At 46.6% G+C, this 27,560-nt stretch overlaps 1 protein-coding gene across 1 annotated transcript in view; it reads left to right on the forward strand.

Moving 5' to 3' along the window:
• The window catches only part of LOC147693216 (NACHT, LRR and PYD domains-containing protein 3-like), a 566,590-nt gene that overhangs the window by 193,608 nt on the left and 345,422 nt on the right, over positions 1 to 27,560 (forward strand). Inside the window, exon 3 of the mRNA XM_086933610.1 lies at positions 11,474 to 11,644. Coding sequence (XP_086789736.1) covers positions 11,474 to 11,644 — 171 coding nt within the window. The remainder of the gene's footprint in view (positions 1 to 11,473; positions 11,645 to 27,560) is intronic.

Here is a 27,560-nt window from a genome sequence, read left to right on the forward strand (position 1 = left end):
ACTTTTAACATATTTAAAATATTCGATATTTTTTACAAACGATATTTTAAACAACCATATTTTGTTTTCTATATTATTGTATTTACCTGTTTGAAGATAGGCAGACGATATTTTGTCCATCGATATTTTGGCAACAATATTCTGTCCAGACAAAATTCTGGTTATCGATATTATTATTCATTAACATTATCACACAGGTGCACAAGCCAGAACTTTTTTTAAATAGCTTCGCCTCTTAAAAGGAAAAAAGCTTTTAACAAAACTAACACGGAGGTTAACAAACCCATTCGTTTAAATCGGGCGTGGTAATGTGATAAGCCAGCCCAACAAAAAACAATCTTAGTTTGTTCAGCAGGAATGATACCTTTATTACCTGACAATATGGAGATCATCAAAGAGCTTCCCTTGAATATTAGGGGGAACCCTCAGGGGTAGAGAAAGTCTTGGAGTACAACATGCTGCTTTCATTGAAAGAGAGACAATGCCCTCGTTACATTCTAAACAATAAGGGCTGTCTGAGATGGCCCCGTTTCTGCAAGTCACGCGTCACTTGGACACCCACAGCTTCCTTACGCAACATTCCTATATTTAAGAAGACAGTACATGAAGAACTTACATAAGCGCTACTTCCCCAGGTCACTCAGTGTACCCGCTTCTTCAACAATTCACTCTTTACAGTAAAGCATTGCACCCCCTTGGCCCCTGGCACGGATACAGTGGCGTGACTGAAGAAAGAGCATAAAGCCAAAGAGAAAACAAAAATAATCATTCGGCACAGACAGAGGGGGTCATTAGGATGACGGGCAGACTTAGTCTGCCCGCCATCCCATCGGGGGAAGGAACAGCCCGCCATGAGGGCAGGGGTCCCATGGAGGGTATTAGGATGCGCCCGTCACAGTGGCGGGTGCATCATGCATGCTTAACATTGTGGCGGGTGGTGCTCTCAGCGGTGCTCTCAGCTAAAAATGATTGTGATGCATTTGCATACACAAAGTGGCAGGCACCGCGCGGTGCCTGCCACATTGTGTATGCAAATGCAGGGGGGTACCACAAGTACCCCCCATGTGCACCCCCCACCTCGCCTTCACCATGGGGGCCCACAGGGGGCCCCCATAGCATAGACCGCATGCTTTTCTGTGGCAGTGTTGCCGCCATGGAAAAGCATCTTCAAAGGCCCATCGTAATATGGCTGGCAGTGTCTGATAGACACCGCCACCATATAAACCCTTTTCCACCCCAGCAGCAAGGCGACCGGGGCGGAAAAGCGGCGGACGGTCTTTCCATCTGCCGCGGACCCCCCAGTCATACTAATATGGCGGGGGTCATTCCGGAGCAGATGGTGGGAGGATTGCCCCCGCAAGGCCGGCGGTGACCATCGCTGGCTTGGCGGGGGCAATCCGCCCACCATCCTAAAGGGCCCCAGAATGTCACAAACAGTCCAGAAAAATCGCGGCCGCAGCGCGCAGGGCGCCATCTGTTTCGAATTAGCGTGGTGAAAGCGACCACGCTAATTGGAAACAGATGGCACCCTGCGCGCTCTCGCAAGCTGTAGTCCGTGCGAGGAAACCTTTGCCAAAATGTGGGACATCCACACACCTTTGGCCAATTGCGTGCTTTCAAAATTAAAAGCCAGACACAAAGGCCAATAGCGTGTGAGCACCACGCACAAGAGCTTGCACAGAATTTCTAAGGGGTCATTTTCCTAGGGTAGAGCATGCACGCTGCGCTAGGTTTGACCTAAAAACTTGGGAAATGAGCTGCGCACATGAAGGGTGAATCAGCAGCGTTCAAGGAAGCCCCCCCGGACTCCTTTAAATGCAAAGTTTTCAAAAATCAGGAAAATAGCATCGCCCAAGAAGGGTGAATCAGCAGCATGCGAGGAAGCTCCCCGGCCTCTTTTGATTGCAAAGCTAAAAAAACGCTGGAAATGAGCAGCACCCAAGAAGGGTAATTCCGCAGCGTACGAGGAAGCCCCCCGGCCTCCTTTGAATGCAAGTTAAAAAACTCGGGAAATGAGCAGCGCCCAAGAAGGATGGATCCGCAGCGTGCAAGGAAGCCCCCCTGCCTCAGTAAAAAACAAACAGAGTGCGGTGTCCCTGAAGTGGACGCCGCAAAAATATAAATAAATAAAGTGAGCGCGGTGTCCCTAGCGGGCACCGCGTTCATTACAGTAAGAAGAAACAAACATACAATTTAGAGCATTAAAAATGCAATAGGTCTCACAATTGTTCCAGTTAGAGCTATTGCCATTGTAAATGACAATGTCTTTTACCCATGTGTTAACAGTAACATTTTGAGAAACTGAGGGGATACTTAGAGGAAAATTTGGCAGAGAAATTTACAAGATGCTTCCTTAGAAACTAAAGTAAGAAAAGAAGCTTTGGTACAATCATCAAAATGATGTATTCTGAGCTATAAATCAGAACTCCGGGGGACGTGGTCTGGCCACGGACAATGATGGCCGCCTAACTTACGAGCTCCGCTGTGAGGGGGGCTTCAAATGGAGTAGGCATCTAATTTATGCATGACCTGTGGCATAATTTCGGTGTCGCAGGTTTTGCGGTGAATCCGGGGAGAGAATGAGCCATTTCTTTGAAGAACGGGCGGTGCGGTTCTCTGTGCATTATGAAAGACTCTGGGCCTGGGAGTCTGCTTACAGCCTTGAGTATGGAGTTCTACAGCCTTCCGCCCTCAACGTTCCATTGCTCGTAATTGAGCTCCCGGCTTCTATGTGATGCATCTGGGTCTGTGTGCTGCATAACGTTACTGGTCGACGATAGTGCTGTTGCTCGATGGTCCCATGCAGCATGAATATTGCAGAGGCATTCATATTGATGGAGCAGGGGAGAAACAAAAACATTTTGTACCCCCTATGATGTTGTTCCCTGATAACTTTAATTGTATTAATGTGTGATGCATGTAAACTAATCAACGGAAATAAGCAATAAATAAAAAGACACTACTAGTGGGAAAACTAACTGCTATTTGAATGTTTTTTATTTACTAATGGAATATGAGTCTGACTAACATAGAGCAATAAATGACGTAAATATAAGAAAATAAACGCATGTATTTATGCTTTGTAGTAAAAAGTTGTTGTGGCAGATTAAATACAAATGGTAAGTAAAACCGCTTATATGTGGCTTAGCTAGTTAACAACTAACCGGGGAAACATTTTGAAAGGTGGGAGTTAAACAGAAGGGTTTATTTTGTTTTGTCTAATTTCTGTTATGTTTGTTTTCATAATAGTTCCCATTTGGCCGAGAGCCGAGAGGCCGAGAGGCCAAGTCTGAAAAGTGGCTGCCGAAACGCAAATGGTGGACAGGAGACATGAAAGATGGCCCCCATGCATGCGTAATGAGAATGAAAGAGTAGTCACAAGTGAAAATGGCTTATGCCCAGAGCGAGAGATGTCAAGGCCAGCATGGCCTACAGATGGAAGGTGTGCCAAATTGAGCTGGACTTAATCGCCATCAACTAATTCTTACTAGTTGGTCTATCGACCGAATAGCGGAGTGCCTTGATGTTGTTCTCTATAACTATCAAGTGTCTTACCACTGACGAGTAAAATAAGTTGTTCCTGTTTTAGTGATATAGATAGAGGGATATATGTTAGACTGCGCTGCAACAGTTTTCCTGGTAGCAGTGTTATGGTTTCTATAGGTCAGTTTGGAGATTATTAATTATTGATGTTGTACGTTTAACACTACATCTTGATTTGCATTGCGTTATATGTAGTTGGAATTGTGAAGCTTCCGGGAAGTAGGAAGTGGATATATGTGACAAGAGAAGTAACATGGAATTGTGCATTGTCTGATTTCAATTTGGTGATAAAACAGGACTGTGTGTTATGTTAGGGAAATTCCTGTGTGTCTGTGCTGAGTGAAATAGTGATAGGTATTCTTGTGAAACTCTGGCCTTAATTCTCAGTAGCAGTATAGTTTCCACATGTGTTTTATCCCCAGAGAAACAGATTTGACTCTTGCTTGTTAGAAGTATAAAGTAGAGGGAAGTGCTACTTTATCGGCGAAACGTAATTCTGTGGTAAGGTGGAGGAAAGCGCTGCCTACTGGAAATATAGAATTCTTGTATGTCTGGGTAAACTATCTCTTTTGGTTTAGAGAAACAGGCAATATAAGGGGCCCATTAGGATGGCAGGCAGATTGCCCCCGCAAGGCCGGCGGTAGCCACCGCCGGCCTGGCGGGTGCAATCTGCCCGCCATCCGTCCCGGAACGACCCCCCACCATATTAGTATGGCCGGGGGGTTCCGCCCATTTACAAGGCGACCGCGACGGAAAAGGTTTAATATGGTGGCGGTGTCTATCAGACACCACCAGCCATATTAGCATGGGCATTTTTCAATGCTTTTCCGTGGCGGCAATGCTGCCACGGAAAGGCATGCGGAGACACCCTGCGGGGGCCCGTTGCAGGCGCCAAGGGACTCCGGGGGGTGCACATGGGGGGTACCTATGGTACCCCCCAGCATTACAAAGTACAACATGGCAGGCACCGCGCGGTGCCTGTCACGTTGCGCTTTGTAATGCACAACATGTATCTTTAGCATTGTGGCGGGTGGTACTTTCTGTACCGCCCGCCGCAATGCTAAAGATACAGGATGCGCCCGCCACTGTGCCGGGCGCATCCTAATACCCCCAACGGGACCCCGGCCCTTATGACGGGGGTCCCTACACACGACAGGACTTTGTCTGCCCGCCATCCTAATGGGCCTCTAAGTGTTTATGTGTTGTAACTAATCGATTTTGCAAATAAAAAGATCAGAAATACAGTGCCAATACATTTTGTAAAGGAGGGGTTACAAGAAGAAGGAGTAGAATTGACATAAGCAGGAACCGCTCTGAGATTGGTTAGATGCGGAAGGCATGAACAATCCTGATTGGTGCATTAATGTATTTCGTGCTGGGATAGGTCTGTGAGAGTGTGACGTGAGTTATCCTGATTGGTGTGTTAGTGTGTTTTGCGCTGGAATAGGACGAAAATATCAGTGAAGATTGAAAGGAGGTGTACAACGTGGTAGTGGAGTGATAATTTTGAGGGAATTGGTTTAATAGTACAAGCAAGAAAAAGAGAAAGCTTCATGGTTTAAGAAAATCAAGAATTTTTTCAAGAAGGACAAAGAGATAATGATTAGAGCGGGAAAAGTGCGTATTCGGCCGAAAACGCCTGCATCACATATGATGACGAAATATGGCTATCATACTTGCATATGGTTAGAAAATAAGATGAAATATACAAAGGATGATGGAGTTTAGGCAATTTCAGAAGTAGGTTCATTTAGCACAGCAGTAATACGGTATTTGAGAGAGAAAATGATGAAACTTGAACCGAGACCTAGAACAACACAGTTTTAGGCTTTAATGGAATGGGAAGATGAGATGTATGAGAGAGACAGAGAAAGATTTCAAGTTTCCAGAGAAGACAAATATGATACAAGAGGATTATGGGGATGGACTCATGAGAGTAGAATGAAAAATTGGAGGTGTGCTAATATGTGGGATGGTATGTATCCTGTCAGGATAGTAGATGAGATGGTCGGAAGAAAGTGTACAGAGAAGAAAAAGCATGGAATATCAGGAAAGAGTGGATATGGAATCAGTGATACAGAAGATGAAGTGTTGGAGGATATTTTAAATAGGAGACCCCCTCCTTATCAACAGACTTCTGCAGTGGTGACATCAACTGCACCGCCAATGGAGACTGAAATGAATAAAACCCCAAGCAGATATATTGAATTAAAAAGGCAATTTGAACCACAGGAGATAACGCAAACTATAAAACCTAGTACTTCTGAGTTAGAAAAATCTACAAATGAATTAGCTGAGAAAATAAAAGAATTAACGAGAAATGTAGAAGCTGTAACTGTACCCTTAACTATAGGTCCCATAATACCAGTATTTGAGAATCAGAAAATAGATGAGCACTCGTTAACAATTCCTTTGAATTCAAACATGAAAAAAGTATGAGAAAAAATGTATTCTGACCCGATTGAGACAAAGAGCACAATTAGGAACAACTCCACCTGTTCATTTAACAATAAATCAAAGCCCAAAGGGATCTCAATCGGCAACTGAAATCCCAAAAAGAAGTGTGAATAAAATAGATGTATCTAAAACTCCAGTAGGAACAACAGCAGAAGAATTAAATGATTGGGTAAAAACTTTACAAAAGAAAGATCCTGAACCACAGCTTTTGGATGTGGTTAGATTAAAAATAGATATGGAAGAGCTAATCATTGGAACGATAGGTACTGATAGATTAAAATCATTTCAAGATGACAAGGTTATGTTTAAGTGTAAAAGTATAACTTGTAGAGAAAAAAATGTGCACAACAAATTAGAAGAGACAGCAAATGAATTAGGAGTAGAATTAGCAAAAATGTAAATGTTGCAGAAACCCTACAGGATAGATTTTACTGAAAAAGATATAGAAAATTTGAATACATCAGGACGATTGATCCAGAAGAAAGAATTAATTGTATTGCTGAGATAATGGGGAGATGTAGATCGATGGAGAAGTAGGTGGGCAAAGAAAAAGGAAGAAACCATTGAAAAGGCGTAGTTAGCTTTCCCTGTCAAAGAAAAGGAACCAGTAGTAGCAGGATATCCAATGAGAGAAATACCAGGAGGAGGTTATGTGCATGTGCCATGGAATAGACAGGACATATTGTCATTTACTAATGATTTCCCCAGATTACGAGAGAAACCTGTTGAATGGTATAGACAAGTAGACAGGTTTGTGAAAGTTTCAAAGGTGCTATGGTAAGATTTAAAGGGATTGTTTGACATAGTCGTACGTGTAGATTTGTGGACAGAATGTAAAATGACTGTTGACTGGCCGAAAGGAGGAATACCCAAGAGATGCAAAAACGGGGGTTCCAGGTCCGGAAGTAATGAGAAAATATGAAGAGGTCATAACATTTATGAAAAATAATATTCCTCCAAAGGAGACAGATTGGGTAGAAATAGATAGCACTATTCAAGAAGCTAAATAATCTGTACATGCTGATTATGAGAGACTACTGCTAGTTTTCAAACAGTATAGTTGATATGAAACCTTGAGTAAAAAGGATATGAGTCACTTTGTTTATAGGTTTGTATTTGGATTAAGACCTGAAATAGGTGATATGATAAAACAGCATATGATGTGTTGGCAGTCTAGTACAGTTGATGATGTATTGAGGTATGCAAAATATTGTAGTGATGACATTGAAGCAAGATAGCGTAAATTAAAAGAAAAAGCTATGTGGCACAAGTGAAAGGTCAAATGAACATAGATGAGGCTAAAAAGAAGTGGCCTTGTCAAGGAAAGGTAGGGCATTGGAAGAACGAGTGTAAGTTACCTCCAAAAATTAATACAGAAAATAAATCATTGAATCCACAGGTGCAAAATTAGATGAATCAGCAATCACCGCTACAACAACAGAAAGTTACTCAGCAGAGTCAGGTGCCACAACCACCTCTTCCACAGAGTGTAAATCCTCAAACACACAGTGCAAAGACAGGATTCTACGGAGGAGAGCAGGTAAAAAGATTGCCGTGTGCAAATGTTTCCCAGTTTTGGTTGGGACCGGATGGAAATGAATCAGATGAGAGTTTTTGAGGGTGCCTAGGAGAGGAAGTGCAGTGCGTGCTTTGCGCAACTCTAGAGGTAGATCAATCTGGTCCCTTTGTGGATGGAAAAGTGAATGGTGCAAATGTTACCTTCCTAGTGGACACTGGTGCTACCCGTTCTACAGTTAGATCAGTAGAAATTCCAAACCTTCCTCTCTCTGGATAACCACATCCAAGTAGTAGGAGTAATGAATAGGCAGATTCAAACTCCTCTCACACAACCAGTGGAGGTGGAAATAGCTTATTTTAAAGAAATGCATCGCTTTGCGGTGTGCAATAGTAATCCTGTAAATTTGCTTGGACGCGATATACTTTGTAAGATGAATTGTGCCATTTACTGTACCCCAGATGGCTTTGCTTTTCAGACAGCAGATAATGACCTTTTGTATAAAATGACCTTGTCCATAATTGACTCGGAAAGAGTGAAACTTTTCCTGTGTTTGACAAAGAGAAGATTCCCGATGAATTGAAAGGAACAGTTAAAAGTGAGGTGTGGGATTTTACAGGAGAAGAGATAGGTCTAATGAAAGGGGTTAATCCTGTTAAAATTACTATAAAGAAGAAGCAGTTTATCCAAATACTCCACAGTAAAAATTAACACCAGAAATAATTGTGGTAGTTACTCCGGTAATTAACTAAATGATCGAACAAGGAATTTTAAAAGAAATTATGAGCGGCCCATGTAATTCACCTATAATGGGACTGAAAAAGCCAAATGGAAGCGTCACGTTTGAAGGGAATACGTTCAGCCCAAGTTGCTGAGTTGATTGCTTTGATTCGGGCTTGTAAATTGGGAAAGGGTGTTCGAATTACCGTAGTGACTGATAGTCAGTACAGGTTTGGGGTTGTGCATGATTTCGGACAGATCTGGTCCCAGAGAGGATATTTAACCTCTTCAGGATCTCCAATAAGGAATGGCGAGTTTGTGAAAATGTTGCTTGAGGCAATACAGCTGCCTAAGATGATTGCGGTTGTGAAGTGTGCTGCTCATCAGAATGGAGATGATTACCTCACTGAAGGAAACAAGTTTGCAGACGCCATAGCTCAATATTGTGCTAGGCACGTGACTTTGATGAACAGGGAAACAGAAAAAGAACATGTTTCTTGTCCTTCAATGCTTACTAACATAGTAGAAACCTGGCAGGAAGTGAGACAATTGCAGGAAGAAGCTAGCGATGAGGAAAAAGACCGATGGATAAAAGCAGGTTGTAGACAAAGAGAGGAAGATGAAGTTTGGGTTTGCAGGGATGACAGACCAGTCATGCCAGATAGCATGATCTCTAACATGGCACGGATGTACCATGGACAAGCACACACTGGAAGAGATGCAACGATTAGACTTTTCAAACAGACCTCGTATAATCCTAAGTTTCGCACTATTGCTGAAAGACTCTGTCAGAGATGTCTTGTATGCCAACAATTGAACCCAGGAAGAAAAACAATTGTAAGTCTGGGATCCATAGGACAGGAGGGAGGTCCTTTTACCAGAATGCAATTAGATTTTATTGAAATGCCACAATGTAAAACTGCGTTGCTTTCTAGTGTTTGTTTGTTTGTTTTCTCATTGAGTGGAAGCTTACCCCACCAGGAGAAATGATGGAGTTACAGCAGCAAAACTGGTCCTAAGATAATTCATTCCTAGGTATGACTTTCCAGTGACAATTGAAACAGACAGAGGAAGTCACTTCCAAAATGCAATAATTCAATTGATATGTGAGGCATTGGACATTCAGCAAAAAGAGCCTTCAGACCAGAGGCTTCTGGAGTGGTTGAACAAGTGAATGGAACAATAAAAAAACAGAGTTGCAAAAAATGTGTTTAGCCACAGGACTGAAATGGCCAGAGGCTTTACCTCTTGTCTTAATGACCCTGAGAAGCATACCTGACAGAAAAACAGGTTTAAGTCTTCATGACTTAAAGTCCCCCTCCCCTGGATAGGGCCCTGGGCTGCTCATGGCCCGCATCTTTTCTGTAGGAGCAGGGCCGGACTGACTACCGGGCAGTTTGGAATCCTGCTGAGCTGGGGGCTGATTTCACTGCTGTGGGGGCTGATTTCGTTCATGGAAACCTGCGTGTGCTGCAAAATAATTAAAGCAAAACGAATTTCGTTTAGCACATGCAGGTCTCCATGAAGGAAATCAGCCCCAGCTCAGCAGCATTCCAAACTGCCCGGTAGCCAGTCTGGCCCTGTGTAAGAGAGCATGGCATAGCCCCGCAGTAGGGATGGACGGATGTGCGCAAGAGCATGCAGCCGTCAGGGGAAGCACTGGGAATAATTCTGCGTTCATTCTCCTCTGCCTTTCGGGCCCCTCCCACGGCTGCAGGGCCACTGAAAACACACAGCATTCAAATGAATGGCTGTAGGTTACCCAAAGAACTCGGACACGTGCATTAATCAACTGAGATACCTCACATTGGGCCCGATTCACTGAACTAACTTAAGACAAAATCCTAAACGTACTACTTTTGGTAATCACAGAGTAAGCCACAAGCTCTGCCTCCGGGCCGCAAGCTCCGCCCCCAAGCCGGAAGCTACGCCTCCGGGCCAGAATTTCCGTCCCGAGTGCAGACGTAAAGTTAGTAGTCATAAATCCATTTGGTGAATAAAATAGTACTAAGTGTATTCTGTGAATACCAAAAGTAGTAAGTGCATTCTGTGAATACCAAAAGTAGTAAGTTTAGGATTTTGTCTTAAGTTAATTCTGTGAATCGGGCCCAGAGTTTCTGTCCTGAATGTTGCACTTGGAACTCAGCAGCAGGTGGGAACAGTTTGCACCCGCACTTCCTGGAAATGTCACAGGTGACCATGAGCCAGGGTCACACTGAATGGTTGTGTGCATGTCTGCATCACCCCAGAGGGGGATCTGTGTGTGATCAAGGATTGTAACTTCATAAACTCATGACAACATAGGCCTCTTTCACCACACCCCCTGTTTAACACGATCACGGCTTGTAGGAGGGAAGTAAATGACAACTTCCGGGACACAGGGTTCACTGCTGGGCACAACTTGTGACTTCAAGCTCAATTAGCTATATCTTGGCCGTGAAAAGATAATGTGTAAATCAGGAAGTTAATGGCTGTAAAATGAAAAGCTGTGGAAGGCTCGAGGCTGCCATCTTATGTTCAGAGAAGAACTGCAGGACAAATGCCAACATCCTTGGAGGGCACAGTGCTCTTCTCTATGAACACTGCAGAGTAAACACCTCGTCCCACAGGGACCTCTGACGTAAATATCTCTCTGTGCAGGCACGCAATGCCTATTGGGCTTGAGCCCCCCCCCCCGTCCTGTGTGTCAGCCCGGGCTAAGACAGCTTCCCGGGTGTACACAATGACGCACTTCTCAGGTCTTTACCAGACCATTCATTTGCTAACAAGGCTTTGTTGTGTTTTCACCCCTTCTTAGAGCCCCTGCGTCTCCACTCTGCATTTTGCTGGAAGAATCAGCCCCACCCCAAAAAAGTTTAGTAGTCCCCCCGAAATGTGGCTCTAGTTGTGCCTCTGTCTCTGTGTGCATCACAACCCATGTAAATATACAACTAGCTGCAACAACCGCTAAAGTTGTGACTTCGCCATTCACACTGCAACAGAGGGTGTCCAGTATTAAAGTATAAAACATGTATTATTATATTTATAAATATGTACATTTAGCTCCGCCTCTGCTAGTCTGAGAGCCACCCTCATGAGGTTCCTTTATAAGCAGGGCGTGGTTGTATGTGTAAGGTGCGCATACGTCACTAGAGGGGAGTAAATCAAGGAGGGGAAGGAAATGAAGATTAAACTGAAGTTGTGATGCCCCTGTCTGTGCTCTGCTTTATTCCTCTCCATATCTCTTCTGTCCTGCAGGTTGAATCGCTGCTCCCTCACTGGTTCATGCTGCAAAGACCTCGCCTCGGTCCTTAAAACAAAGACATCTCTCACAGTGCTCCACATCAGCGGCAATAAACTGGAAGACACTGGGGTGAAGAAGTTGTGTGAAGGCCTAAAACATCCTGGTTGCAAACTACAGAAACTTGGGTATGGAGCTGTGTGTTTCTTATCATGTCATTGATTTAAAAAAAATATACATTGTAGATGCGGCTTACACATATATTTTATAATATGGGAAAGGCACATCTATTCCACGACAATAAAATGTGTGCAATCAGCGAGGTTTGTGAAGTGGGGGTACCCAAGTCTGAAAAGTGAGTTTGGAACAAGCCCCCCTACTGGCGCAGAAGGATGTACTTTAAAGCTTGTTTTTCATGTATTTGGACTAAAATGTCAACAACAGGGCAGATCTGCCCATAACTGCCCTGGGGACCTTCTCCAACTAGACGCTGCGCCCATTAACAGATCTGCTGCTGGCCTTAAACTTCCATAGTAAAGATGGACATGGACAGAACAATTAGGAAAGTACATCTGGCCGTATATATAGTCAGGGGCGTAACGTCAAGGGGTGTGCAGGGGGTAGAACCCCCTTAATAAAAGTCGGGTCTCAGCCTTTTAACAGCCCAATAACAGGTGGTTGTCACTGTCATATGACATCACTGCTGGAAGTGTGAAAAATCCCCTAGTGTGTGTGTGTCTGTGTGTGTATGTGTGTGTGGCTGTGTGTGTTACTGCGTGTGTGTTGTCTGTGGCATGTAGGCAGCAAACACAGCAGTCGCAGGCCCCTGACAGTCATACACAATGCTTGCCTGGATGACCCCAGTGAACCGACAAGCAAATGAAGAAATTGCAATGTTCCAAGCGGTGTTGTGGACCCAAATTACAACCTCGCCCAAACATCCACCCTCTACATGCGTAAGCAGATGTTGGTGTTGAATGCTTTTAGTTTCAATCAGACCAGGGGTCTTCAACGTTCTCTGGCGTGAGAGCTACTTCTAATCTGGGAAAATCATTGTGAGCTACTAAAGGCGAAGCAACTCGTGCATTGTTACCAGACACCCCCACGCCCGGCCTCACTGGCTCTGAGCCTAATGTCCAGAGAAGCAGATACTACTGTTTGAACAAAATACTTATCTCAGGGCTGCCACATGTGTCAATGAGAGCGTGGTCTGTGGAGATGTATGAACATGTGTGTGTATGAATGAGATATGTGTGTGGGTGACTGAGAGGCTGCGTCATATGTACTTGTGGAACAGGACTTACTTTTCACCATATGGGGCACTTTTACATGTATAACTCAAACGTGCAACTATTTTAATTCATTTGCAAACATTTTGAGGCAGAAAAGACTTTCACAATATGGAACATTTTTGTGCATTTTACATTTCTCCCAAATTGCTATATATTTCAGATATAAATATGTCATGTCCACCAGCCACTGAGAGCAAGAGGGCTGCTGTGTATAAATGCAACACTTTGAAATGGGAGAACATTAAAATGAAGATTTAACTCAATCATTAAGTTAACAGCTCTATTTAATTTTCTCCCATCAAAAGCATTCAGAAACATTTTCTTCTTGCGCTCCACTCTGTTACTGAGCTGACATCAACTTTTATTTGAGTTCAATCCATCAGTCCTTCATCTCTTCCCCTCTGTGCCCCAGCCGGGGTCATACATCAGAGTTGGGCACTGGCCATCACCAGGCCTTGCTGTCTGCAGCTGAAGAGGCCTGTCTGAAATAGGAACAGGCTCCATTCAGTGTAAATGGAAGATGCAACACTTCATTGACCCAGCCTTATTTACACATGAACTCAAGGCTTGAGCTACTCTCAAGGTGCATAAACCAGAGTTTGAGCCCCTAACCATGAAGGGACCTGGGAGCCTGGTCAGGCCTGCTGCACGCAACAGGATTATAGTGATGTTATCAAATCTGCATGGGGCACTATCACCCCGGAGGGTATCCTGGCGCTACCTGTGGCGCACTATCACCCCGGAGGGTATCCTGGCGCTACCTGTGGCGCACTATCCCCCCGGAGGGTATCCTGGCGCTACCTGTGGCGCACTATCACCCCGGAGGGTATCCTGGCGCTACCTGTGGCGCACTATCCCCCCGGAGGGTATCCTGGCGCTACCTGTGGCGCACTATCACCCCGGAGGGTATCCTGGCGCTACCTGTGGCGCACTATGAAGAACAGCAGGTACTAGTGGTGGGTAACCTGGGGGGTTAATGCTGGTATTACTCACCGGTAATGTTCATTACTCTGATTCTTTCTGACTCTGCCTACTACTTCACTGAGTAATGTGACATCATCACTGCCCTCACCCCACCCATTCCAAAGCTTTCTTCACTTTTCATGACCACCTAGAGATATCCCCTAAAGCCCGTCTCACCCCAACTCATTTCCTGTTTGTAGCAAGCCCTCAAATAGGCTGACGAGGAACAAGGGAAGAGGGGAGGGTCATAGGTACTGGGCAAGTGAGGAACAATTGGAGTAATGAAGATTACTAGGAATGGGGGCGTGGCTAGGCGCCGAACATGGCGGCCGCATTGTAGTGGAGCTCCTGGCCGGGACTTTGTTCACCCTGCCTTTCTGCCAACCCTGGGCACTATCCTACAGAGAAAGCTGACCGCCTGACTGGGGAATCCACCGGGATTACACGCCTGTGACAACGGGGCTGTGGGCCCCCTGAACGGCTGGAATCCTCGACCTTGAGCGTCCTCGGCGCTCTGCGGCTCTCAGTCATCGGTAGGGAGGGCAGCTGGAGGCCCGTGCCCAGGGACCAGCTGCTGACGTATGGCTGGAGATGGCTGAGTCGGTGCGTGACTGGCGCCGCATTACCGAGGTGAGGGAGGCGAACCACTGCTAGACCAGGAGCTCGGGGAAGGAGAGCCCTGGCTCCTACATCGGCTTTTGTGCGGAGGCCTACCACCTTGCGGAGTGCTGCCTGCCCCACTGCGAATCTTCTGAGAGGGAGTGGGCGGCGCGGAGTGCCTTGCTACGCGGCCCCGTGCCTGTCCTCCTTGGGGTGCAGTGTCCTGTGTTCCCGGCTGTCGGCCGGCCGCTCGTGCGGCTGCAGCGCTGAAATTAGCTGTGCTGTTGGGGTTGTTGCAGCGCCCGCCCTGGAGTTGCTGATGATGCCCTGCTGATGCCCCCGTGACTGAGTGACTGGAGCCACTTCAGAGTGAGTCAGGAGCACCCCTGTGACCCTGAGTGACGAGGAGGCCCACCGACTCGAGGCGGACCGAGGGTGCAGTGGACGGGCCTTGTGGTCCTGTGGCCCTGACTGAGATTTGAGCCCCCTGCTTGTCCCCTGGAGTGGCTATGGACCCATAGCTTGAAACTGATCACAGTACTGCCCGCACTCTCCCAGACATCTTCTCCTGCCCCTGGCGGGAATATCCTCCTCCCCTGCCTGCGGCCTACAGACTGTTTCCATGTGAACGGCTTCTGCCCGGTGGTGTGTGGCCCTGAAGGTGTGCTGGGGGCAACTGCTGCTGCGGGCAACTAGTGGCCCTTCCATTTCCACCATGGGGCACGGCGGGGGAAGCAACCGGAGGGACATGGCATCGAGGATCCATCTCGGGGGATGGCGGTGTCGGCCTCCCAGGCCTTTTGATGAGCTGCGTCCTGCCAACTGCTCTGTCGCCCCTTGATAAATTGGACCTGATTCTACAGAAGATACAGGACTCGCGCCAAGCTATCGAACACCAGATGGCCATGCTTACTACTGGCCTTAACCTCCTGTGAGCAGATCATGGCAACTTTGCAGCTACTGTCAAGGACCACACCCACACACTGTCTGACCTGGTGCCGCAACAAAAACATCATGCCGCCCAACTGGTGCACTTGAATGAACAAATGACGTCTTGCTGGACAGGGCCGATGATGCGGAACCGATGGCGCCACGAAATAAGATCCACATTATTGGGCTGCTGTAGCGCTCCGAAGGTGCTGACTCAATGCAGTTTGCTGAGCTGTGGTTTAGAGAGAAGGTGGCCCGGAGGGTCTTTCTGCCTTCTTCCGCGTGGAATGAGCGCACCGTATCCCTATGGGTAGGCCGACTGCCGGCCGGCCGCCCAGACCACTTATTGCTCGCATTCTCAATTACAGAGACCGTGATCTCCTCTTGCAGAAAGCATGGGAAAATGCCCAGATATTGTTCGAAAATGCCTGAATTTCACTGTATCCGGATCATACTGTGTAGGTACAGCACCAGAGGGCCTTCTACCAGCCGCTCAAGAAGAAGCACCAAGGGATCTGTGCATAAGCGACATCGCATTTATGCTCAATTGAACAGGCGCAAGGCCCACATAGCCTTTCTCCAGGAAATGCACATGACTGACTCGGAGGTTGCTAAACGCAGCGGAAATGGAAAGAGCAAATATATATATAATACATCCTAAGCTGCCTTTGCACGTGGGTCGCTTATTTGGGTGAGGAATGGGGTGCCATTTGAGTTGCTGGAACAGAGGGTGGACACTGCAGGGCTCTATGTTCTCCTGCGGGGCAGGCTGGACGGAACCCCAATTGTTTTGAGCAGCCTGTACACCCTGAACTATGAACAGACTGCTTATCTGACTGGCCTCAATGCGGTTTTAATGGACTGGGTACAGTGCCCCAAGGTTCTTGGGGGGATTTTAATTCTGTTCTAGACGTGCAATTAGACTGCTCTCATCCCCCAGTGCAGGGCGCAGTTCCTACTAAGATAGTGGAGTTCCTACATGCCTGGGCGGTGGGTTGGGAGATCACTGACATATGGCGCACACAACACCTGTCCGACTACAAATATTAATTTTACTCCCCCTCGCACCAATTGCACACACGAATAGACAGGATTTTCTGCTTCCTGTCCCTATCATCTCAGGTGCTTGAATCCACGTACCTCAGGAAAACGTTATCCGACCACAATCCACTGGAGGTGCTGCTGGAATGGGGGAGGGCCCTCCCCCCAGTCCCGACTTGGAGAATATGGTCGCTCACACTAGAAGATGGGGTGTTCAGGGACACTCTGGGTCCCGCTATCGCCAATTACTTCACAGAAAATACAGGTTTGGCATCCTCCTGTCAAGTTGAATGGGATGCGTTTAAGTCAGTCATTAGGGGGGTGGCCATAGGGACCAGTGTTGGGGCTCTGCACGAGCTACATCAGTGGCTCATCTCCGTGGAGGACTCCCTGAACACACTGGAAACGGAGGCTCTTGCTGACCCTACCCGATAGGCGCCACTGCAAGACGCCAGGATTCAATGTGCAGAGCTCCTTGAACGACTCTGTAAAGTAAAGCTTTATTCAAACAGTATTGTTAGATTTCGAGTTAGTGAAGCCTTTACCTGCTGAAGTCGAGAGTTGTGGATTGAGCCTGTCTGTCTCCTAGCAGATTCTGAACAGGAGCAAGCAGCTGCCCAGACCCCACCCCCAGGCCAGCAGACTATTGGCTATTCAGCTACCAGGCAAGTCTGAGCCCTCCTCTCACACCTGCCCAGGCCCCTGAAGGCCTTGCTGGGTGCACCCCAAATCATTCTCCTCCATCTTGTGAGTTGCAGCCCACATGTGCCCCAGATTGCTTTGAGCAGAGTCCAGGAAGTGGTAAGGAGACAGACTGGTGCTGTCTTTTCCCAAGACAAAAAGTTGTTTAAAAAACGATTTTCACTTTCTGTGTTTACTGTCTATGCCTGTGGTTGTTACAGTTAAAAATTGTAGTTTTAGCCTGAATGTAATTGCATATTTTATCACCTGTGTTGCGTTTTAAATGTGTGGTTTTCCCTGCCCATGATTGCCTTCATTTAGTGTGTTGAATTGTGGGATTTGCAGTCCAACTTCTGTAGTTTGTCCCTCTCATTCCTTGGTGACAAATCTGTTTTCCCTCCAAATTTCTCCTTTGCTCTGTGCTTAGGCCTGTGTGCTGAAACAGTGCACCCCCAGCCACCATTTTGTGTTCACAAGCCAGTGAGGCCAGCCCCCCTGCCCCCCCCACCCACCCCCAGCAACAGGGATTTTCTACATCAGAGAGTGCTGCTGTGAGCTGTTGAAACTGTATTTACTGGGGCCTGTGCACTTCGTTTTTTGGCCAGCAGGGGGAGTAAAGCTTTATTCAAACAGTATTGTTAGATTTCGAGTTAGTGAAGCCTTTACCTGCTGAAGTCCAATGTTGTGGATTGAGCCTGTATGTCTCCTAGGAGATTCTGAACAGGAGCAAGCAGCTGCCCAGACCCCACCCCCAGGCCAGCAGACCATTGGCTATTCAGCTACGAGGCAAGTCTGGGCCCTCCTCTCACACCTGCCCAGGCCCCTGAAGGCCTTGCTGGGTGCACCCCAAATCATTCTCCTCCATCTTGTGAGTTGCAGCCCACATGTGCCCCAGATTGCTTTGAGCAGAGTCCAGGAAGTGGTAAGGAGACAGACTAGTGCTGTCTTTTCCCAAGACAAAAAGTTGTTTAAAAAACGATTTTCACTTTCTGTGTTTACTGTCTATGCCTGTGGTTGTTACAGTTAAAAATTGTAGTTTTAGCCTGCCTGTAATTGCATATTTTATCACCTGTGTTGTGTTTTAAATGTGTGGTTTTCCCTGCCCATGATTGCCTTCATTTAGTGTGTTGAATTGTGGGATTTGCAGTCCAACTTCTGTAGTTTGTCCCTCTCATTCCTTGGTGACAAATCTGTTTTCCCTCCAAATTTCTCCTTTGCTCTGTGCTTAGGCCTGTGTGCTGAAACAGTGCACCCCCAGCCACCATTTTGTGTTCACAAGCCAGTGAGGCCAGCCCCCCTGCCCCCCCCCACCCCCAGCAACAGGGATTTTCTACATCAGAGGGTGCTTCTGTGAGCTGTTGAAACTGTATTTACTGGGGCCTGTGCACTTCGTTTTTTGGCCAGCAGGGGGAGTAAAGCTTTATTCAAACAGTATTGTTAGATTTCGAGTTAGTGAAGCCTTTACCTGCTGAAGTCCAAAGTTGTGGATTGAGCCTGTCTGTCTCCTAGGAGATTCTGAACAGGAGCAAGCAGCTTCCAACTCCCTGGCCAGCAAACCTTGTCTGAGGTTGCTGGGACCTTATATGATGTGCTGATGGTTGGCACATGTGTACACTGATTGGTGGTTGTATCTGGTGTTTCTACTGGGTTAGGGTTAATGTCCTCATTGGTTGGATATTTGAGGGTTCTGATTGGTTTCTCGGTCTGTGATTCAATCATTGCAGGGTTGGGACTAGGGCTAGGGTTCGGATTTCTATAGGAAGTAGGGACTAGGGCTTCCTATGTTATTGGTTGTTGGGAGTAGGGTGGGACTAGGGCTAGGGTTAGACCTTTAATTGGAAGTAGCTATTTAGTGCTTCTGGTGTGATTGGTTGTTGGACCAGTTGTGGGACTAAGAGTAGGGTTAGGCTTTCTATTGGAAGGAGGGACTAGGGCTACCTGTACCATTGGCTGCTTGGACTTGGGTTGGGACTAGTGGTAGGACTAAGACCTTTATTGGATGTCGAGATTAGGGTCTTTGAACTGATTGGGTGCTTGGACTAGGGTTAAGATTGGCTGCAAGGTCCTGGTCTCCTATTGGTTCTAGATGTTAGGGCTAGTTTTGTGATTGGATAGTGTTAGGGCTAGGGTTCCCATTGGCTGAAGGGGTCACCTGATTACTAGGGCTACAAAAAGGGCCAGGCTTAGGGCGTCTCAGCCCGGGCGTCGAGGCTAAGTGTGGAGAGGACAAGGGTAGTTGCCTGTTTGGGCCTGTTCGAGACTGGTCGGGAATAGGGCCAGAAATGCTGCCCTTTTTCGAAATCCTTCACTCTTTTATCCCTCCACTATCCTTTTTCTATCAAAATTAACAGACTAACATGTTCACTTCTCAAATTCCATGTTCCATATTCAACTATACTAATATACTGCCCAAATAACTGAATAACATATCTACTACTCAAATTACTTCATATTTATACTATACTAATTTTCAACACTAATCCTTTATGGGTTCCGGAGTGGCATGCTACTCGCCAAAAAAGCGCTTCAACACCCATCAGGGGTAACAAGTGCTATATGAATGCAAACCTTTCTTCCCCTTTTATCCATCCGCTATCCTTCTCACTCCAAGTAACAGACTAATATCTACCACTGAAATTACCTCATATTTCACCATATTAATTCACCACTAATCCTTTATAGGCTCCCTGAATAGCATGCGTCAACAAGCGAGCGATAAACAAATACAAACCTTTGTCCTACTCTATCCTTCTGCTATCATTCCAAATCCAAATAACTGACTAACCTATCCACCACTTAAAATGTACTTGCATGTTTCACTATACTAATTCAAAACTAATCCTCTGTGGGTCCCGGGGTAGCGTGCTACCCGCCGAAAAAGCGCTTTGACGCCTCGTCAGGGGTAGTAAGCGCTATATAAATGCAATTACAATACAATACAATACAATAGATTACAGTACGTACACCCAATATAGTCATAAAGAGTCTGACAAATCAGGGACTCTTCTGGACCATCTCATCCACAATACCCCCGCCCGCACCCTATATTGGAGGTATTCCTCCCGGATGGCACTGTGGCTAATACCCAGGCTGATATTAACATGGCATTTTGCAGCTATTATAAGTCCCTCTACGCTGCCCCACCCGCTATGTCCCAGGATCTCCTGACTAATTTCCTGGATGATCTCACCTTCCCCAAACTGACGGCAGATTCTTGATCAGACTTGGAGGCCCCTATCACTAGAGCAGAAATATTAGGAGCCCTTAAGAGCCTCCCTAAGAATAATACACCAGGGCAGGACGGACTCCCAGTGGAGTTTTATTTGACTTATGCTGAACAAATCAATCCACACCTGTTGACTCTTACAAGATGGCACTAGAAAAATGCACACTTCTTGTAACAACTATGCAAGCACTGGTTGTTTCCCTCCCCAAGCCCAACAGAGACCCTCGAGACATATCGGGAACTGCCCTCTCTCTGCCGAGTATAAAATACTCAGTAAAATACTAGCGCAGGGTCAGCTTCCTTATCTCCCCAGACTTATTCACATGAACCAGTGCGGTTTCGTCCCAGGCCGTAGCACTTCTCTCAATATCAGGCGCCTCCACTATCTGATGGAACCCACTGCCACTCACTCCGACACTGCCGGGTGCATCTCTCTAGATATGCGACAAGCATTTGACACCCTGGACTGGACATATATGTTGTCCTTACTTAAGAGATTTGGCATCCCACGGGGGTACCGGTGATGGGTCAAACTACTGAACTCCTCTCCCATGGCCCGGGCTCAGACAGGCACATCCATCTTGGCTGCTTACCCAGTGGCCGGGGGGATGCGGGAAGGCTGCCTCCTGTCACCAATATTATTTGTCCTGGCGCTGGAACGCCTTCTTCTCAAGATCCGAAAGGAGGCTTGGGGACTGCGGATACCCGTGTCTAACATGACACATATTGCGTCTGCATACGCCAACGGCATTATCCTCTATTTTAAAGACCTCACGGCCAGTCTGGAACCTGTCCCGACTCTACTTAAGAATTTTGGACTGATATCGGGTTTGACGACTAATGTCCAGAAATCCCATGCTCTCTTTATGCGACATAGGGAGTCCCCTGACCCGATACCCTTGGGCGATCTCCTGTTGACGACCGCCCCAGACACTTTCAAATACCTAGGTATTCAAATTTATCAAACTCCCCAGGATCTGATTGAGGGTAATCTACAGAAGACAATACGGTCTCTCCAGAGCCAGATCTCCTTCTGAACTTCATTGTCACTGTCTGTGATGGACAGGATAGCAATCTCCAAAATGGTGATGCTCCCCCGCCTTTTATATTTTTTTACCAACATACCAGTTGTATCCCGCCCAGCATATTCAAGATGTTGGACTCCCTATTGTTAGACCTTATTTGGGGAAAGGGACGCAGAAGAGTGGGACTGGCAAAGTTGCAGCTTAGACCTGCTGAGGGAGGCCTGGGGGAGCCAGACTTTCGGGCACACTGTATGGCCGGTCAACTAAAGTGGTTGTCCTATTGGCTGGCAGGAAAGCACACTCATGAGATTGGGTAAACCAATCGCCTCCTTGCTCAGGGTACATTACATGCTTCACTTCTGCAGCGGGCTAAAATCCCGCCAACGCCCCCCCCTTGCTTAGAACTGCGCTGGCATACTGGAAGAAGTCCCTTAACTACACACAATGAACCCTCCCTTACTCTCCGAACATTCCCTTCCTTGGGAACCCTGGTGCATATGGCTTAATAACAAAGCGGATTGTGTCTTCTTGGGAGCAGGAAGGTGTATCTACTGTTGGAGCGCTGTTTGTAGACGGCACTCTGACCGACCATGACAACTTCACCCGTGCACAGGGGTCCCTTTGACACTGTTCCTCCTCCATGCCACCATTACTCACTACATCAAGCGCCACCGGTCCCCTGATGGGATAGAACACCAAAAACATGAACTTGTGTACGCTACATACTTGATGTGTGCTGATCGACATCTAACCCGATGGCTTTATAGGGGGATCCGCGCTCTCTCAGGGACGTCTCTGGCTCTGCTCCGGGCGAAATGGGAGGCGGGACTGGGATAAGAACTCACGGACAGGGACTGGGCAACTATATTGGAGTTCTCCAAGAAAGTCTCCCGGAACGCAAAATTTAAATATATACAACACATGATCTTACACAGGGCCTATCTGACCACACACCGACTGAACTGTATCTACCCAGACGCCCACATTTCCTGCCCTAGATGTCAAGAAGTGGATGCTGATCTCATCCACATGCTGTGGTCTTGTCCATGCTTGCAAACTTATTGGCAAACAATGGCTTACAGGGTCCAAGAGGTCATGGGCACGGCCGACTGGACGGCTGTAGATAGCCGGCTACTAGGTCTGCATAAACGCCCCAAGACATTTAAAGTGCAATATAAATTTGCAGACCTGCCCGTGCTCCTTGCGAAACGGGCCATCACCATGAGGTGGAAATCTGCCCACCCCTCTACAGCAGTGGCCAGGGAGGCGGATTTGATCATGTGGGGCGCCTCAGAAAGATCTATCATTAGACAGGAAGAATATCGAGGCCACTGCAAAACCCCCATTGCTATGAATTGGGATCAAATGCTAGAGGCGCTTAAGGCCCCTGTCTCACTCACCCCCCCACCCGGTGTTGCCGCCTGAGCCCATATCATCATCTGTACCCCCCTCCCCTGTGACTGAATCGCTTGACACTGCGTAGTAATTTATTATAATTTATTGCTGATGCCCAGGAATGCATGTTATTGCCTGTTCCACCTGTTCGAGTTTGATTGCCATTTTAAACTCCTTTTATATTTGCGACAGTGTACACAACCCCCCCATTTTTTCCTTTTCCTAAACCATATTGTATTGTGAGGACTAATGGACCAGGGTGGGGAGGGGAGTGTTTTTGTGTGGGGTTTCCCTTTTGTTGCTTTTTTTCTATGTTATGTGGTTCACTTATAAAGAAAACCTGAGTTTCGCTTCTTGCCTTGATGGCCCTGTGTGGGCAGGGACAGATATACCTGTTTGTCAAGGTGTACCGAGATGTTACAATGCCATGTACTCGATAACTTACTGAATGTGTACGCATATAAGATTACTAGGAAGTAATCCAGCCATTGCCTACTCTTCGCCTCACTCATGCCTTTCCTGACTTCATTGGGGTGGATTCAAGCTATCGTTCCTCATCAGTAAGAAATCAAATGAACGTACACCCAGATATACGAGAAAGATACCAACATTGTAAGCATTTACCAACCTTTCCATATCTCTCTGCAAGAATACAGAAAACTTAAACAAGAAACAACCAAAAAAGAACAGAAAGGGTAACTATTCCCTGCTACTGCCCCCTTATGACTAATGTACCTAAAGCTTAACTCAGACTGCTACCCCACTCCTAGTCTGTAATGAGAAATGAACTCAAGAAGGCTCAGCCATTAACTACACTGAATGGTTAGAGTCAAATGTTGCTATGCTTACTCCCACCATAGTAATAAATAAAATCAGGAAAGTTCCGTCTGCCCCTTAGTTCTCTGAGGCTCTTCGACTAGATAAGCAAGCTTGCAGAAGACAAGAAAGAAGATGGAGGAAATGTTATGATGAAGCAGAGATGGAAATATATAAAGTCACATTGGCTGACTATAAGAAAAAATTAATTAGGGAAAAAAGTCAGTATTATACGACACAAATTGAAGGGGCGGGCTCTTCTTGCAAGGAACTCTTTAAAATTATAAAGAACCTTACCTCAGCACCTAAAGATGACGCTGATAGTTCCACCCAAGATTTTTGCAATACTCTTGCCCGCGACTTCAAGTCCAAGGTAGATCAAATATATGATCTTTTCTCCAAATATAGATCTGTTTCTAATAACATAGCACAAGTACAACCGGGCATAGCGACTCTCACAGATTCTCTGGTCTGTTCTGAACAAGTAGCGTGTTTGCTTCTTTCTACTAAATCTGGTTCACCGGACGATCCATGTCCCCCTAGGATTCTCAAAAATATCAGCCATAATATTAGCCCAGTATTAACCAACCCGTTTAACCAAATGCTATTACAAGGACACTTTCCTACAATTTTGGAAACAGGCCTGCATCCTGCCACTTCTAAAAAAAGACAACCATGATAATACGGACCCAGCCAACTATCGTCCTATTGCCAGACTTCCTATTCCCGCCAAAATCTTTGAGAAACAGTTAAATACTGAACTTTCCAACTTTATTGCAGGGAATGAAATCCTGGATCAGAGTCAGTTTGGATTCAGAGCTGGTTATAGTACAGAGACAGCTCTTATAAAAACCACGGAGGAGATCCGAAAAACACTAGATGGTGGAGGGTCGGCCGCCCTTGTTCTCCTTGACTTGTCCTCGGCGTTTGATACCGTGGACCATATGAGCCTAATTAATCGCCTACAATCCATCGGGATAGGAGGAAGGGCCCTCTCCCTCCAAACATCTTTCCTTTCGGATCGAACACAGACAGTGCAATTGGGCAAATTTAAATCTGCACCTTTTATCCTCCCATTTGGGGTGCCACATGGGTCTTCTCTGAGCCCCACATTGGTTAATATTTGCGTCTCGAAATTAGCCCCTCTGTTTACCAGTTTTAACCTATGTCCAATGTCTTATGCTGATGATACCCAGTTGGTTATTGCAGCTGTGGATAAGGATATTAACTATTCAACCAAACTCCACGATTGCATGGTCTCCTTGAGCGACTGGATGGGGAGACATTGCCTCAAGCTGAACTCAGGAAAAACTGAAGTGGTGCTGTTTGGCAGTCTCTCCGCTCAGTGGTCTCCAGTCTGGTGGCCAGATATACTGGGCACTATTCCTACACCAGTGGATAAGGCTAAAAATCTGGGGGTCATTATAGATGAGAAACTTAACATGAAGGGCCAAGTTTCTAAGGTGATCTCTTCCTCTTTTCTTACTATTAAAATGGTACGGAAAATTCTGCTGTTTATTCCTACAAGCTCTAGAAAGACTGTTATGACCTCCCTGGTGTTATCTAAATTGGATTGCTGTAATGGACTCTATATCAATCTACAGTCCAATTTACTTAGAAGGCTGCAGGCTGTACAGAACGCGGCAGCCAGACTGGTCCTGGATGTCCCTAAGTATCAGTTCATCAGTGCAGGTATTAGGGATTTACACTGGCTACCAGTCGGACAGCGGATTAAGTTCAAGGCTCTCTGCATAGCCTTTAAGGCTTTACATGGATATGGACCTCGTTTCCTGAAAGATTTGTTTGGCTGGTACTCTCCCAACAGAGCGCTGCGCTCAGCCAATGCATTCCTGATGCTCATCCCCAGAATTCAAAGATCTAATTGGGGAGGAAGGAGTTTCAGTTATAATACGATCAAGGAGTGGAACGCTCTCCCACTCCCTCTTAGGAAATCCCCCTCCCTGCTTGAGTTCAGGAAGCCGCTTAAAACCTGGCTTTTCAGATACTAGTTCTTCTTTTCAGTTCTCTTGGAGACTGCGAGCGCCTAGACTCCTTCGGGTAGTAGTGCGCACAATAAATTGTTATAACATAACATAACATAACATAAAAAGTCGTAGCCCAAGTAGCTGCCTTACATATGCCAGCTATGGAGACCCCTATACTCTATGCGCAAGATGTGCCAGTCGTCTAGTGGAATGTGCCTTAATAGAACCAGGAACCTCCCTAGCACTGCCCTAGTAAGCTGTGCCTATAGCTGCCCTAAAACATCTGGACGAGGTGTAAGAGAATGGTTCTTCTCCTCCTCCAGAAGGACCAACATTAAAAATAATATTGTCTGATTTTCTGTATTGAGTGGATCTCTTTATGGACACTGTTACTGTCATGCCGATGTCTAAGGGTGATACAGCGAGGGGAGCATCTTTTACAATGCAGTAATGACACCGCAGTGCCATTACAACGCGGGTTTCACAACGCAAGTCGTTACCACGACTTGCGCTGGAGGACTCTCTAGGCTAAGGAATAGTAGATTTACTATTCCAGCACCTTCCCTACTGTACGTAGGCTGGTGTTGGAATAGTAAATCTTATATTCCTAAGTCCAGCGCCCTACAGCGCAAGTCATGGTAACGACTTGCATTGTAAAACCTGTGTTGTGATGGTCTGCAGTGTTTTTTACCGCGTTGTACTGTCATACAACCATACGGCGAAGCCTAATCATCTGTATTCAGTGGATCTCTTCATGAACACTGCTATTGTCCTGACGAGGTCTAAGGGTGATACAGCGAAGCCTGATCATCTGCATTCGCCTTTAAGGCTGGAAGGGTTATCTCTTGCTTTCTGTTGAATTTAGTGTTCACCTTTGCAGGAATTTAGGATCTGAGAATAAATCTATTCTGCCCTCAAATACCTTCAGGTAAGGGTGGCGAAAAACTAGAGCCCTGCACTTCCAATTCTCCTAGCGGTAGTGACTGCTACAAGGTAAAGTACTTTGAGGTAGTCTCACAAATTGAGTCCAGGGCCTCAAAAGGTGAAGCCTGAAGGTTTGAGAACACCAAGGATAGATCCAAAGATGGAAAACCATCCCATATCCCAGGCTGTCAGACAGAAAATCCTTCAAAGAACTTTGACACTAAGTGGCAGATAAATCAAAATGTCATGCAACGCAGGGCCCCAAAAAACCTTGCTGCACTGCGTTGTGTGACAGGGGAGGGCAAGAATGCAGTGTATTTACCATTATATCCTAGGCTCTCCCTGCGCTGGCGCACTATGTGCTACCTGGCGCCAACGCAGGCACCCTTGCTCCATGGTGCAACATTGCAGTCAGGATTATTTTTGTGCAGGAAGGGACACTGTCCTGCACAAAAACAATAATCTGAGGCTTTTTCCTCTTTGTATGTGTGCAGCAGACTAAGAAAGAGGAAAAGACGAGGAGAAATAAACACATTTCCCCTCATTACACCTCCGCTGGGAAGGCGTGTAATTCTGAAGCATTCGCAGGTCTACCAGTGTTGGTAAATCTAGGGACGCTCATGGATACATTGGTGGATGCGGGGAGCGGTCCCAGGTCTACCAGTGTTGATAAATCTAGGGACGCTCATGGATACATTGGTGGATGCGAGGGAGCGGTCCCAGGTCTACCAGTGTTGGTAAATCTAGGGACGCTCATGGATACATGGGTGGATGCAGGGGAGCGGTCCCAGGTCTACCAGTGTTGGCAAATCTAGGGACGCTCATGGATACATGGGTGGATGCGGGGGAGCGGTCCCGGGTCTACCAGTGTTGGTAAATCTAGGGACGCTCATGGATACATGGGTGGATGCGGGGGAGCGGTCCCAGGTCTACCAGTGTTGGTAAATCTAGGGACGCTCATGGATACATGGGTGGATGCGGGGTAGCGGTCCCAGGTCTACCAGTGTTGGTAAATCTAGGGACGCTCGTGGATACATGGGTGGATGCGGGGGAGCGGACCCAGGTCTACCAGTGTTGGTAAATCTAGGGACGCTCATGGATACATGGCTGGATGCGGGGGAGCGTCCCAGGTCTACCAGTGTTGGTAAATCTAGGGACGCTTATGGATACATTGGTGGATGCGGGGGAGTGGTCCCAGGTCTACCAGTGTTGGTAAATCTAGGGAC

The sequence above is a fragment of the Lissotriton vulgaris genome, chromosome 8 (assembly GCF_964263255.1).
Source record: "Lissotriton vulgaris chromosome 8, aLisVul1.2, whole genome shotgun sequence".
NCBI lineage: Eukaryota > Metazoa > Chordata > Amphibia > Caudata > Salamandridae > Lissotriton > Lissotriton vulgaris.